General features: G+C 43.1%; 1 protein-coding gene across 7 annotated transcripts in view; it reads left to right on the top strand.

Annotated features, from left to right (window-relative positions):
* The first annotated feature begins 429 nt into the window (after nucleotides 1-429).
* The window catches only part of OEP80 (outer envelope protein of 80 kDa), a 62,862-nt gene continuing 47,682 nt past the window's right edge, over nucleotides 430-15,609 (top strand). For 3 of the 7 annotated variants that reach the window (XR_015690895.1, XR_015690894.1, XR_015690896.1), the window contains exon 1: nucleotides 430-1,161. Coding sequence is in view for 3 of the 7 variants with exons in the window: in XM_087678090.1 (XP_087534216.1) it covers nucleotides 469-1,161 (693 nt within the window). In the remaining 4 variants the exon portion in view is untranslated. The remainder of the gene's footprint in view (nucleotides 1,162-15,609) is intronic. The other 4 variants (XR_015690893.1, XM_087678090.1, XM_087678089.1 and 1 more) reach the window with 4 other exon arrangements.

The following is a 15,609-nucleotide window of genomic DNA, read 5'->3' as shown; positions in this document are numbered from 1 at the left end:
GTGTGGAGGTATTATTGGTCACCACATGTGCCATTCACTTGTATGGTTTGTAAGGTAAATACGTTGTATCATATTATGGATTCCATTACTCATTCATTCATTGGTTGAGTTCTTGTGTTTTGTCTTTCACTGTTCATCCTTCTGAGTGTTGAGCAATTGTGATTCTTCTGCTTCTATTGCGCATTCTCACCCTAGTTGAGGTGGCCTTCGAATTCTTTGCTTTTCCAACGTGTAATAAGTTTTGTTTTGTTTTATAGGTTGTGCAAATGCTATCACAAGGCCAAACCCTTAAGCTTCAAAGTCTACTTATTTCCACTTCCTTCATTTGATAGCTATGGGGAGACGAGCATTACGTTGGCGAGGATAGGCACCAAGCACCCAGGGCCAGTTTAGGGGCCTAGGTAAACTGGGACTTGAATGCCTGAAGGCACGGTAGACATTGCAACGCCATGGTGTGAACGGGGACCAATGCAACATTTCTCGGGGCCAAAACGGGCGTTGGAAGCAGGCGTTGTTTTCCCGGGATGGGAAGTACTAGCAGGAGAAGCATCAGCGATGGCGGATAATACTTCTAGGACGGCTCATCAGCTTAAGCAAGCTCGCGTCTCCTTCTCCCGCGTCAGATTGCCCATCCCCAGCCCGTCGCCTCCCGCTTTCCCCATCCAACAATTCCATGGCCTCTCCTCCTTCGCTATAGCCAAGCTCCGCCCTTGCCTGCACCATTTCCAGCGTCTACTCCACACCTTCGTTCACGACCAGCTCTTCTTCCCCCGACCTACTCCTCTCTTCATCTCCACCTCCCTCTCTGTCAATGGCAACAGTGAGCCTGGCAAGGAGCTCGCCCCTAGCAGCGCCTCCCCCCCTCAGAGGAGCAGCCGTAGGGTTGGCAGCAACCCCGGGTCCACGAGGAATGGACGCGAGGAGGAGCAGGAGCGCGTCCTCATCAGTGAAGTGCTTATCCAGAACAAAGATGGAGAGGAATTGGAGAACAAGGAGCTCTTCTCGACCGCCAGCGAGGCCCTCAAGGCCGCCAAGCCAAATTCGGCTCTCACTGTACAGGAGGTTCAGGAGGACGTACATCGAATCATCGAGACAGGCTTCTTCTCAGCATGCATGCCCATAGCTGAAGATACCAGGGATGGCATTCGCCTCATTTTTCAGGTTGTTCTGTCATTCTTTTTATTGATTTTATTCTGTTCTCTAATGAGCACAGAGAAAAATTTTCACTCAGACCAATATGCTTCTGTAACCTAGGCCTCATGTGAAGGCTATTGAGCACAATGTGACTCCTTTAGGTAGGAATATAAAGACAGAAGAACACTCGAAGGAATAATCCATGTCTCCGTGTCTCCACAATAAGACGATGAGAAGTGAGTTGAAGCTTTATAATAAAAAAGAAATGCAAACAAGGAGAAGGTTGACCATAGAACAGGTCCGACCTGCATGAGGTAGGACAGCGAAGAAAGATGTCAACCATGCTGTTGGGGTGTAATGTAGCCCCTACAACACCCTTGACATGAGGCAATATCCATGACATGTGACATAGCTAGTATCCTCTCTCAGATTCATGGATGATTAGTACAATAAATATGCCATGATGACAAGACCATAGTACATATAACAATGACAACTAATAAATGATTGATACCTTAGGTAATCAAGTCAATGTCTCAGGCGCCTTGAAGAAGACATTGATGTTGATGTCAATCAATCAATGAAAGTAGAAATAGCAAAATTTATTTGCTTGTCATGAACAACCCTACAAGCATGACCATGGATTCTGCGCCTTTACTAATGGGACCAAGAGGACCATCCAGATCATAATGATCACCATGCAGATTGTGAGTGGATCATGGTGATTGACCCTCTACCCCTTGTGCTCATCCCCTTCCCTTTTCGAGACATCTATTCCTCATCTTGCTCTCATATTCTTCCCAACCTTCCCCAAGTTTAGAAGTTGGATGGGACTAACTATGCCCTTTGGATGTGTGCCACTAGGATGAGAAATGTGGAAGGACATTTGTTGATTAAACTAAACTTCACCTAAGGTATTTAAGTAAATTGAATTCTAATTTTAGTACCTCTAGTTTTCGACATGGTGATCATTGCATTGATAGTGAAGTGTTTGACATTGGGCATGGATAAAGAAACAAGTTTGGACCTCACAGTTAAGTTGCAACAAGAGTTTCCTTGAGTGAATAGTTATGAGATACAAGCAATCCCCTTGTATTTTAACACGAGTCTAGAGAGGAAAAGGCATTTAGGAAGGCATGTATTGCAATTCGCATCTCTCTCTCTCTCTCTTGCTCTCTCTCTCAAACCAGCCAATCCTTCTGAGAATGGGTGTTAATGACCTAATTTAACACTAACTACAGCAAGTGTAAAATTCTCATAAAGAAATCAAATGTTACCACTTTATCTTGGACACTAGACACCCAATTGGCCCCAAAAATTGGTGTCCCTTGCGGTATTTCCCTAACTTGTATTGCAATTGGAAGAAGTATAGTGAGATTTCTCAAATCTCCTTAGCTATCTAGTGCCTCTTGCTGTCACAGGTGACCAACAAGCCTTTTTATTGATTTGCCCCTTGATCTAATAGGCTCTAATTGACCCTAGGCTAGTCAAAATGATCCCCAAATACAATTGGGATGGTTGGCTTCTTGAAATTCCAATTATTGATTTCAAGAACTAAGCCTTCAATTTTACTAGCATGGAATGTAAATTAGGTTTATAGCAGCAAAAACACAGCTGCTCTTCAATAGGGCCTGAAAATGATTGAGAACTATTGAGGGAATTCTTGTAGAGGAGAGAGAAATTTCTGATTTCTATCACAAGAAAGTGCTCAAATTTGCTGCTTCCCTACTAGAAATGGTTGAATGATTGGAACGTACTATCAATAGCAGTCCCACATGCAATCGCTTGCCCTTGTGGGCCCCAAAATTGCTCACTTGCTTGTAGATAGTCTTTAGGGGCTGTCACTTGCCTCCAATCATCAATGGCCTCTTGATCAGGAGGGGGCAGCTCTTTGATAGTATCCAATAGCTGGACTGATCACCAATGGCAGGGAAATTGCAGCAATAGCTCTCTCTTTTCCTCTTCCAACCTCCACAAATTTGGAATGAGGACCTAATTGTCTTTAATGACCTTTCCCTCACTTGTATGGCAAAGTTTTAACAAGTGGCGGCCTTTTAAATAGATTTTTCAGTCATTTAAATTTATTTTCAGAATTAAGTATTCTGAAAATTTAGCCTTTGAATTGACATTAATTATTTAATTAATGCGTAGTTCCTAATGTCACCAATGACACTAAATGGCTAATTAAATACCCTTGGTCCAAACTAATATGAGGCACTACCTAGTACCTGACCAATGTAACTTATTACAAGTTATAATTTTTGCCTTTGACATCCATTGACATCTTGGAGTCCTTGGTCCATTGTTGTGACTTAACTAACTTTCATATCACATGCATCTCCCATGTATACATTTAATTAAAGCCTAAGTCAAAATGCCAAGCACAGCATTAAAATTTCATGTCCCTATGACAAAATCCTTGCAATCATCCTCGATTGCACATCAATTTGTTAAAGCATCCGTTGCCATTATTGGAAATATATGCTGGTATCTTAGTCAAACATGTGTACCTATTGCTTAACCATAACCATGCTCATACTCTCTATATATGTGAAATTCTAGCCACTTAAGCTAGTTACGATCCATGTGCATAAATCATATCTATTGTCAAAAGTAAGGGATGCATCCACATGCCAAAACCCATTAGTGTTCTAACTATTATGGCAAAGTAAATTGAGCATAAAAAATGCATCATAGCAGTGATGTACCACATGATACTTATGTAAAGCATATATTTACCGCAAACCAAATGTATCTTAGGTGAATGTACTTCTCTTGCATCACCTACAAATGTATATTGGATACCATCCATGTGTCTCATACATAGCTTTGAAATGTACATCATATCCAAATGTACATTCCATGCATTTTATACATGCCCATAGCCTTGCAAATGTATGTTTTTGGAGCCTAGGTGCAAACCATACAGATTTGCTTACCAACTTACAATAACTAGTGCATCAAATAGTGATCCCAATGATAGAAATATCATAATCATATAGTGCCTTGGATGCAAGCCAAGTACATTTGAGATCCACTACATAATCGAGCGGTCCATCTCTAGGGGAGTGGAGATGCAACCTTCCCCTTGAGTATCGGGCAATATTTTGGACCCTTTATGCATTGCTAAACCTTAGTGAGCCTGATCCAAAGTCAACTTTAATAGAAACAATTCAAGGTAAAGTATATGCAGCATCACTGAGGATGATCTGTCTAGTTATCCTCCTCCATCCATTTGCATCTATCCATAAGTGAAACAAAACCAAAACATCACCAAGAAGCATGTACGAACTTTGCTCTAACTCTTCATGCCCCAAAATCTGCACTAGGTTCTAGGCCTTTCTTTCTTTGGAGGATGGTGATTCTTTATACTTTTACATTGCATTTCTAACCTAACGAGTATGAAACCTCGCATTGAGTTGACTAGCCCCTCTGTCAAGAAAAGTAACGGGATGGTATGTACTTAACCATATGAAAGAGATAGTAGGGTGTATGGGGAGATGTTAGATTGCAAAACACAAATCATGATGATGCGAATGATGTCGCTTGCAACAATCTTGATGATACATTTGCTAGGTGGCTGCATCTGACCAATAAACGCAACTTGCAACAAATGGAACATGCCATTAGGCATCAGACAACTGTGAAGGATCGGCAACGAACTAAGTCATCCTCTTAGTGGGGTGTAAATAGTAGTGTAGAGGCAGAGGAATAGAGAGAAAATTGATAGAATAAAGTGATTTGATAGAAAGAGTGAATGGATGAATGAATAACAGTGTGTGGAATGAAGGAGCGAGTGCCCTATTTATAGGCATAAACAATCTCAAGTGGTGCCCTAGAATGTGGGCGCCCAAACCTTTTTGGGGTTGCAAGAGTGAAACTTGAATAAATTGATAAAAAGAAGTGTAGTTAATGAATGGGTTTCTCAATATTCCCTCTCAGGCCCAAAAAGGAGCCATAAGAGGTGAGATAGAAAGAGAGAGAAAAAGATCCACCTAGTAATCCTAGTGTTTCCGTCATGGGGACGTGAAATTTTGAGATGCTCTAATCTTGCTGATAAGATTTGATTAAGATATTAATCAAATGTGCAAGGTTGTTTAGCACGTGTGATGCACATGGCAGTTATTGTCAGAAGTGGAGCAGCGGTGGAAGCATAAACATGTGCTGAAATAAACTGCTGAAACACAAGACAAAAAGAGAAAAGAAAAGAAAACGATACAGATGAGAACTCAGATGTATGCACGGGAAATGGAATCCATATATCTGAACACGAGACAGTCGCATACAACAGTGAGTCACTGACTGCATGGGCACTGGCACTGGCTCCTCTCTCTACAGAGTCTGCAGATGGTGAAATGAAGTGATTGACTGAGGAGGAGCCACTGTGTATAAATAGGCTGAAAAAGTGGGGAGCAATAATGCTGGTCGGACAGCATTAATGCTGGCCGACTGATGCATAAAAATGCCCCAATGGCATAAAATGCCACACCAGAAAAATACCTAAAATACCTAATAAAAATGCCCAGCCCAGATCAAGCTCAGACTCACACATGAGCTGACAAATACTCTGCTAACACCCTCTCTCAGATCATGAGTGATCTGATACAATACAATAGTACAATGAAAAGGGATCAGAAACTATATAACATAGAACCACCAAGTAGAACCATGGATACCCAAGCAATGGGTGATCAAGCCACGACCAAGGTGCCTCGGAGAGAACCTGATGTCGATGTCGATCGTACCAAACACCTGAAAATAGAGAAGATCATAGCATGTCTCTGTGTCCATCACCAATATCTTGCAGTAGCATACAAGTCCATCCTGTCAAAAATGCCCCTGAACATAGGTGACCATGGATTTCCCGCCTTTGGCCAGACCGCCAAAGTGTCCCCTCATGTGAGCTCCAGACGAAAGCCTCCCGCTCTCTGTCAGATAACCAGCTCAGCATGAACCTGGATGTCAATCCCAGCTCCAGGATTTGATTCCGCCAGACTGAAGTCGATGCATCAGGGACGTCCCTCTCTGGAACCTGTGCACCTGTATAAAAGTATAGATGAGGCGCGGCTGCCCCATCTGAACACCCGCTCACACTCCCTCTCTGGCACAAGAGAGTCGTGAGGGATGACCTCATCACCACCACTAGAAAGCAGCCGAGGAAGGGGCCACCAAGCCCTTCCCGCGATCCGAAGAAGAGGATCCCTTCCGCGCCTTGGACTTCACCTTGGTCGGAGGATTGGAATCGGAGTCTGATGAAGGAGAGGACTCATCGGTAGAGTCAGCATCCCGCTTCCTCTTCTGCTCCTTCTTCCTGGAAGCCGCTAACTTCTTGCAGTCCTTCCGCAAATTTCCTTTCTTGCCACAGTGGTAACACTGGGCCTTCGACTTCGTCTTCCCGTTACCCCTCGCTGAAGCTACATAAGCCTCACCTCCATAATGTGCCGGAAGCCGCCCCTGTAATCTCAAGGATGTCTCATGCAACTTATCATCAGGGGAAGTGCACGGAGGAGCCATATGGAGAGGAGAAGAAGAGAAGTAGAGAAGAGATGGAATTTAGAGAGGAAACACAGCCAAAACGCAACCAAAAACACCAAAAATAGTGAGGTCACATGCAATATAACCCAAAATCTGATCAATAGAAGACAAAATCTGCTGCAGAAAGTCAAAAAATCAGTCAAAAACTGCCAAAAACAGCAAAAACGGCCTGAAGTAACAGTCACCCAGCCACGAGAGATGCTGAATCAGCAAAACGCAGGCTGTAAACTGGAGAAAAACAGGTAGAAAACTGTCGCCAGCAGCTGCAGATGAAAAACGCAGGCAGTAGAGGGTGCAGAGGCAGCAGGCGATGGCAAAACTGCAAAAAACGCAGGCTGAAAACAGCCCCAAAACAGGTCGCCTGGCTGCGACAGCAGTCGTCTGATCAGCAGGGGTACAAAACAGTCCTGAAATCAGGAAGAAAACACAGCAGAAACACAAATCCTGAAAACTGATACCATGTCAGAAGTGGAGCAGCGGTGGAAGCATAAACATGTGCTGAAATAAACTGCTGAAACACAAGACAAAAAGAGAAAAGAAAAGAAAACGATACAGATGAGAACTCAGATGTATGCACGGGAAATGGAATCCATATATCTGAACACGAGACAGTCGCATACAACAGTGAGTCACTGGCTGCGTGGGCACTGGCACTGGCTCCTCTCTCTACAGAGTCTGCAGATGGTGAAATGAAGTGACTGACTGAGGAGGAGCCACTGAGTATAAATAGGCTGAAAAAGTGGGGAGCAATAATGCTGGTCGGACAGCATTAATGCTGGCCGACTGATGCATAAAAATGCCCCAATGGCATAAAATGCCACACCAGAAAAATACCTAAAATACCTAATAAAAATGCCCAGCCCAGATCAAGCTCAGACTCACACATGAGCTGACAAATACTCTGCTAACAGTTATTTCATGGTAATAGGCCAAGGATCCCAAGGATGTAGTGGGTGTCAAAGGAAAAAGTAATAAACTATGCTTGATAAGTACTAGGTGGTACTCTGTGTCAGATTTGGGCCTAGACTTATTTATTGGCCACTAATGTTAGTGGTGACATTAGAGACCGGACATTAATTAATTAATTAATACTAGTCTAAGGGTCAATAATTGCTTAGGGATACTTGGAAGACAAATTGGTCCAACCAATTTAATTATTGACTTGTGAAATTAATTTTTTGAGTACTAGAATAATTATTAAATTAATTTAATAACCTAGATAATGTTGGAGAATGGGATTAGAAGGTTGCCACTTGGCAAAGCTTGCCTATGCAAGTGGGAAAAACGTTTTTTGGGGCTGGTGGAAGTCTATTCCAGCTATTGTGAGAGAGAAGAAGGTTGCTAGAGAGCAAAGGGAGGTTGCTCATATGATTTACAACCGCCAAGGATCAGTCCTATAGCAAGTGATAGCAATTTGGAGCCCTCAGGAGCACGTGACAGCAGCCCAAGGTCCTTTTGGTACAGGTTATAGCATACAAGAGGGGGCAACAGTATTTTTGGTGGTCCTAAGCTGTAGGTGATAGCTTCTATGGCTGTTTGAGCAGGGCAATAGTAGCTTTTCAACGTTTCTTGCGATGAAACTCTGAAATTTCTCTCTTTAAAGCATTCTCTCTCATCTCCTAGCCATCTCTTAAGTTATCTCAATATTTTCTAGTAGTTTGAGCCATCAGAGGAAGAGATTTTAGTCAATCTCTGCTATAAACCGTAATTTACAGCAAAAATTAGGGTTTGACAACTGCCTCGGGATGCGTGCTCAGATTTGAGGACCTAGGTCTTGAATTCTAGTAGCTAAAATTAAGGAATTTCAGTGAGATTCAAGAGGCCAACTAACCAATATGAGGTTTGGGATTGAATTTGTCTTTCAAGGAGTAGGGTGAAGGCAAATCCCCAAGCAAATCAAGGGGCAAATTGGTTTGGAGGCTTGGTGGTCAGTTTTGACAGCAACAAACACTTGGATTAGTGGAGGAGGTCAGAGGATCTTTGTTGTACTTCATCCATTTGCGATAAAAGTTAAATAAATACTGCATGGGGCGCCAGTTTTGGGACCAAGAGGCTGTCCAATGTTCAAGATCATATGGTAAAGTGTGCATTTCAGTTTTGTGAATTTGTTAAATGCTATAATTAAGTGCTCAATTAGGTTTCACGACCCTCTTTGAGAAGAAAGGCTGGTTTCAGTTCCACTTGTAAGATAAGGTGTAGTGAAGAACAATAAACATTTTCAGTGGATAGCACTTGAAACTCAACCTTGGGAGAGAAGCCACAAGCTTCAGGACTCCATGCTAGAAAGAATATGAAGGTCTAGCCACCAAGTCATGGTTTGGTCTCAATGGGTGAGATGGCATGGAGATATCAACTACCCTAAGAAGATAAAGGGTATGTAAAGAACCATACGATGAGTAGGGATTGTTGAGAAACCCATTCATTAAGTTCGTTTCATCACCTTAATGATTATTTTTGTTTCCATTTATAGCCCCCAAAAGGCTTTATTTGTATCATTAGTTAGTGTTTGGGTGCCACCCAAGAGAGTTGGGACACCACACGGAGACACTTCAGTGGGGGCTACTCTAGAGAGTTGGGGTGCCACCTAAGAGACTTCAATAGCTCATGTGCCTATAAATAGGTCATGGGCATTCATCCATTCTTTACTCCACTTCACACTTACTCTCATATTCATTTTTCATCATTCCCTCATCACACCTTTGGCCTTGGCCCTCTAGCACTGGTGTCCACACCCCTACCTTGGTGGATATCTCAGTTAGTGGTGTTGTCTTGCCAATTGTGATGCGGCACACTATACCAACAGGGGATTTCATTCTAGAGGTCGACTTCACATCACCATCAAACGCTCCAAATTGCTGCATTTTCAGCCTAGCAGCCTATTCTTCGTTATCCTTGTTGCTGCATTTGCTGGTTTCACTCCTCCTTGGATTGGTACAACAGATTATCTTTATCATTATTGTGTGTTTTCAGCTCCTCTGGCCACCCTAGCACCCATCGACAGTTTTCAGCCATGAGTCAATTTATGAAGGCTTTGTTTGCAACACATTCAGGCCGTTTTACAACAAGTTATACCCTCTTTATCAATCCCACATTAGATACTTGTGTTTTGGTGTTTTCTTCACTCTTGAGGATTGCATTTCACTCCCTACACTATTGCCCTTCATCTTTCAGCATCTACTTCAATATTCTATTGCATGGACTCCTCTGTTTCGCTCCCTTCACTATGCAGGTTCAGTGAAGATATGCTAGGTTTTGCACTCAGGAAACATAGAAGGTACGACCACAACTGAAACACAAAGACTCAAACAGTGACTCAAACCCTAAATGCAAAACGCAAAATGGAAAAACACGAATACAAATAGAGAAGAGAGAGAACTCTAAAGTGGAATGACGAATGCTGCAAACAAATGAGAGAATGTATAGAATGCTCAAGGGGAGAGATGCCCAACAACTGGTGGCTCTCGTGGGAGTAGGCCGAGGGAGGTGTCGATGTGTGTTGTGACGGTTTATCTACCAAAGATGAATCTGGAGTGTAGAAACCACCAATTAGAGCAATGGCTGGTGAAGAAAGTGCTAATAATACAAAAACAACCTGATGTAGATGATGGAAGTTAATCACTGGTAGCAAGACAAGGATAGGGCTGAATGGTGGAACAACTTGTCTATTTATAGATGTGGAAATATCTTCCCAAAGTAGGGTTTTGCATGTGGGACATAGAAACCATCTAGAACCGCTCTGTGTCTAATGAAAGTTTTGGTAATTTACTGCTTTGGGGCTATTTTAAAGAGCTAATTAATGTGTAATGAATTTTTACCTCAACATTGTGAGAGTGTGCAATAGAAGGAGGAACTCAAACACAGAGGAAAAGAGAGAATCTGCAAGAGAAGAAAAGAAACTTCCACTGAACTAGGAACAAATTCTCAATATAGGAGGATTGATCCGTCCTTACCCGCAACTCACAGCGTCAGTGAAGGCATCGGATTAGGTTGATGATGACAGCAACATTGGAGATGGAGGAAGATGATGGAGCTGAGGTGTGCATCTACCAAGGAAGGAAGGAAGATGATTATGTGAATGACTTCCAAGTGGGGAATGGCTATAAATAGCCACAAAACCCCTAAAATGGCCGACTGAAATCTAGAAATGCTATAAATGCTGTCCGACTAGCATTAGTGCTGGTTGTGGCATAATAAATGCCTAAAAAATGCCAAATGTCCACCAAAAAATGCAATTGGTAAGGACAATGTTTGGCATGTGTGGACAGCCTGGGAAATGTAGAAATTGCCCATGGAAAACACACTGAAACGAGACAAATAAAAGAAATGCACCCAGATAGCCACTCTAGACTGAGTAGCCTTCCCCATCAAAACACATGATATACTTATTAGAGCTCCAAAAGTCCTTGTCTAACTCAGAGTGAGGGTCATAGGTAGGAGATGACAAGGCATGACAAACATGATTGCTAACACCCCCTTTTAGATCCTAGATGTGGTGCAAGGCCAAGGAGGAAACGGATCCTAGGGTGGCAAGAGGAACGCCAATGTCGAGGAAGTCTATCGATGAAGACTACCGATGATTGGAAACCCCCTTTGAAACACTAAGGGCTAGGAAATCCACAGCTGCATCATTGAGATTGTCCCCCTCTGAAAGGGATAGGGGTATGAGGGAACCACCAAAGGAGAGGGTGGGGGATGGGAAGAAACTTGTGGAAAAGATGGTGCACAAGTGGGAATGGGTGTAGCAATAAACAACTATCTCGGAGGACCCTGCATAAGAGAAGGAGAATGAAGCCTCTAAAGCCCACTCTCTTGCCAACCTGTCGCAAGAACAACCCTTGTAGAAGAATCCTCAATATAAACGGCTTGCTCAATGAAGACAACTTAGTTACCAAGCCTAGTAAGGCCATAAACTGAGAGGAGTAGAAAGCCCAAGTACGAAATATAAAGGGCCCGTGAAAGAGAGCTTGATGTGCGGTTGGGAAATAAAAGCAAAGTACCAACACTAAAAAATGGGAACTGAAACAATGTCACTAACAATGACAGAACCCTCATAAGGGCGTTGATCCTGCAATAAATCACCTCGTGGAGTCGTATGACTAGAAGCTCCACTATTAACTAGCCAAGGCCTCTCAGAAGATGAGGCAACCATTGAAGAAGGATCCTCCAAGTCAACAATATGAAGAAACAGTGACTCATGTGTCACCATTGGAGTAGAGGTAAAAGGCTCAATTGTTTTAGCTGCATCCTTTACTCTCGGACGAAGGTGAGGGTACTTCTTTCAACATTTCTCCTCTGAATATGTCCCCTTCCCACAGTATGGGCATTTAGGCTTCTCCGAGTCAGAGTCAGAGCTTGAAGAACTCTCCCGTTGTTTAGCCTTTGACTTCCCTTTCTTTTGCTTCCCCCTCCTAAACCAGTAGCAAAAGCTTTGGCGGAGGTTGATCCACTAGCTACCTCTTTGACGTGCTCATCGTGCTCTAAAACAAGTGGGGCAAACTCCTCCCGTAGAAGCTTCTCATGGATCCTTGATGTAAGAAGGCTAGTGTAGAAGATATCAAACTGGGGAGATGGCAGCTGAGTCAAAAGAATCATAGCCATACCCTCGGAAGAGATCATCTTGCCAAGGGATGCAAGCTCATCCTGCATGTCCTCCAGCCTGTTGATATGATCCTTCATGGAAGGAGAATCATCAACATTGAGCATCCGTAATTTCTTTTCGAGAGTAATGTGAGCAAATGTCTTCTGATGGTACAAAGAAGCAAGCTTTGTCCACACTTGCGCTGCTTTCTACAACTTGTGCACATGCACTAGGAAAAAATCTTGTAAGCTCATAAAGAGGAAAGATCGAGCTCTAGAGTTGAGTTGATCCCATAAGGCTGCACGATCCATTGATGTTCCAACTGTGGGATCCTCCATTGATGGGGAATAGGGTGGGTAACAAACTCCCAAAGATCGAAGGTATTAAGGATACACTCCACCCTACACGACCGGAGCGAGTAGTTTGAACCATCAAGTCGGTCCTCTTTGGGTAAAGAAGGGAGTATGGGCACTTGTATAGAGGGTGTCCATGGAAGGCATATGAAGGCCAGGAGAATGGGCCTTCTATGAAACATGGATAGAACGGGGAGGAGGGGGTTCCCAAACAAATGGGTTGGTGACCCCCATTTGTCACGTGAACTAGCTCGAAAATCTCTTTGTCTTTTAGAGGAAGGGATAAAGACCTCATCCTTTGAGTCAACAAAGAACTAGTGATAAGACATTTTCTATATCTTGCAAGAGAAACACCTACTGAAACTGCGTTTGGACGAGATAGGCCCTCAAACAGTGGAAAGCAGCTATAGGATCTTGAAGGATTCGATGTAGATGGTCCGCTTGGAGGAAATTAATTGTCCCCTTCACACAAAAAAGGCCGTGTTTGCTAAAAACAATGATGAAGAAACTTGTTGCCTGCTAATTGCGTCAGTCGCCTGTGCCGCCAAAGTTTGCGTTTGCTGATGCGTTTGCTGATATAAACAATAGCTGGCAGCAAAACACTTGTTGCCTGCTAATCGCATCAGTCACTTGTGCCGCCAAAGTTAGCATTTGTTGACATAAACAATAGCTGATATAAAGACGTCATCCTCTGAGTCAACAAAGAACTAGTGATAAGACATGTTCGATATCTTGCAAGAGAAACACCCACAGAAATTGCGTTTGGACGAGACAGGCCCTCAAACAATGGAAAGTAGCTACAGGATCTTGAAGGATTTGATGTAGATGGTCCACTTGGAGGAAAATAACTGTTCCCTTCACACAAGAAAGGCTGCGTTTGCTGAAAACAATGATGAAGAAACTTGTTGCATGCTAATTGCATCAGTCGCCTGTGCCGCCAAAGTTTGCATTTGCTAATATAAACAATAGCTGGCAGCAAAATGCAGGAAAAGAGGGGAGAAAACAGGCCGCCTATAGGGGAATTAGCTAGGTGACGGCAAAATGCAGATTTGGGAGGTGTCTGGAGGAGTCTGGGATGATCGCCTACACTTTGGAGTGGTCTCTTCAGCAATAGACGGTGTGCTGCAGCACCACACAGCTCCTTGTCCTCTCTTTTGGCGATGATGCCATGTGAGAGTGCGCAACGGAAGAAGGAACTCCAACACAGAGGAAGAGAGAGATAATTTGCAAGAGAAGAAGAAAAGAAACCTGCATTGAACAAGGAACGAATGCTGAATATGGGAGGACTGATTAGTCCTTGCACATAGTCCATAGTGTTAGTGAGGGCAACAGATTAGGTTGATGATGATGGCAACATCGGAGATGGAGGAAGATGATGGAGTCAGTGTGTGCTCATGCCAAGGAAGGAAGGAACATGATGTGAATGACTCCAAGTGGGGAATGGTTGTAAATAGCCACAAAACCCCTAAACTAGCCAACGGAAATTTGGAAATGCCATAAATGCTGGCTGACCAGCATTTAATGCTGGTTGTGGCACAATAAATGCCTAAAGATGGTCAGATGGCCACCAAAAAGTTTGATTGGTAAGGCTAGTAGGTGTGGATAGCTTGGGAAATGCAGGAACTGCCCATGGAAAACACATTGGAATCTGACAAACAAAAGAAATGCACCTAGATAGCTGCTCTAGAATGAGTAGCCTCTCCCATCAAAACACATGACAGATTTGTCAAAGCTCCAAAAGTCCTCACTTGACTCGGACTTAGGCTCATAGTTAGGAGATGACAAGGCATGACAAGCATGACTACTAACAAACACCCCCTCTCAAGTCCAAAATTGGAATCAAGAAGGGACTAGAAGAAAAGCTCAAGCCCATTTTTACCCCAAGGCATCCCACCTTGAAGCAGCCAGGGTATCAAACAAAGGGTACATGTCGGCTGCCCAATGGCTTAGCAAGACTATAGAGGTGATGTCTATCTTATCAAGGAAGTCCAAGTAGTCATCCTAGAGAGGATAGGGCATCGGATGAATGGTGCTCATCGACTGCCTAGTGGCCTACCAAGTTCCGCAAAGGTGGGTGGAACAACATTGAACCTTTTTTTTTTTTTTTGAATGAGAAGTAATGGTTTGTGACCTTTCAAGTAACTATGTCCCATGGGGAGAATGAAAAGGGATGGTTAGATCCAACACATCACAAAACAAACAAGCTAACCCAACCACTTGAGGGTGTCAATGACGACGGAAAGGGTGATGAAGGACGTTGGTGGAGACAGCTTAGGATTCACCTAGGTGTGCTTTGCACAATGAGTTGCATAGAGGAGTGTGCTACATGATGAGAATGTGCATGCAACAGGTGTCACTTGGATAGTGTCCCTCGCGGGGAAATTGTTCACTCATCCAAGTGCCCTTTACAAAGATGAAATCCATTTACCAAGATATGAGAAATACAAAACCAATGTGAGTCAGTGGGTGTGAAGGCATTGGCACCTGCTCCTCTCCCTTCACCAGAACCTGTCAGATGATGGATGTGATGACTGCGGAGGAATGCTTGAAATAATTAGGCAAAAATAATGCCATAAATGGCAGTAGGTTGGCCAGCATAAAATGCTGAAATAGGCATCATAAAATGCCAGATAAAATACCTAAATAATCTAGGAAATAGACTGGTGCCATAGGCCATTGAATCACATGTACAGACTCAACCATACAAAACCAATGTGAGTCATTGGCTGTGAAGGCATTGGCTCTTGGTCCTCTCCCTCCATTGGAACTTATTAGATGATGAATGTGATGATTGTGGAGGACCTGAAATAAATAGGCAAAAATAATACCATAAATGGTAGTACGTTGGCCAATATTTAATGCTGGTTGGCTAGCATAAAATGCTAAAATAGCCATCATAAAATGCTAGATAAAATGCCTAAATAATCTAGGAAATAAACTAGTGCCCTAGCCCACTACATCACATGCACAGACTCAACCATAAACTGAAAGATCTACTAACACCCTCTC

Source organism: Lygodium microphyllum, chromosome 5, assembly GCF_053477565.2.
Source record: "Lygodium microphyllum isolate KBCC chromosome 5, Lygodium_microphyllum_v1.1.10, whole genome shotgun sequence".
NCBI lineage: Eukaryota > Viridiplantae > Streptophyta > Polypodiopsida > Schizaeales > Lygodiaceae > Lygodium > Lygodium microphyllum.
The sequence above is the reverse complement of the archived record's forward strand: the minus strand, read 5'-3'. Positions and strand labels throughout refer to the sequence as shown.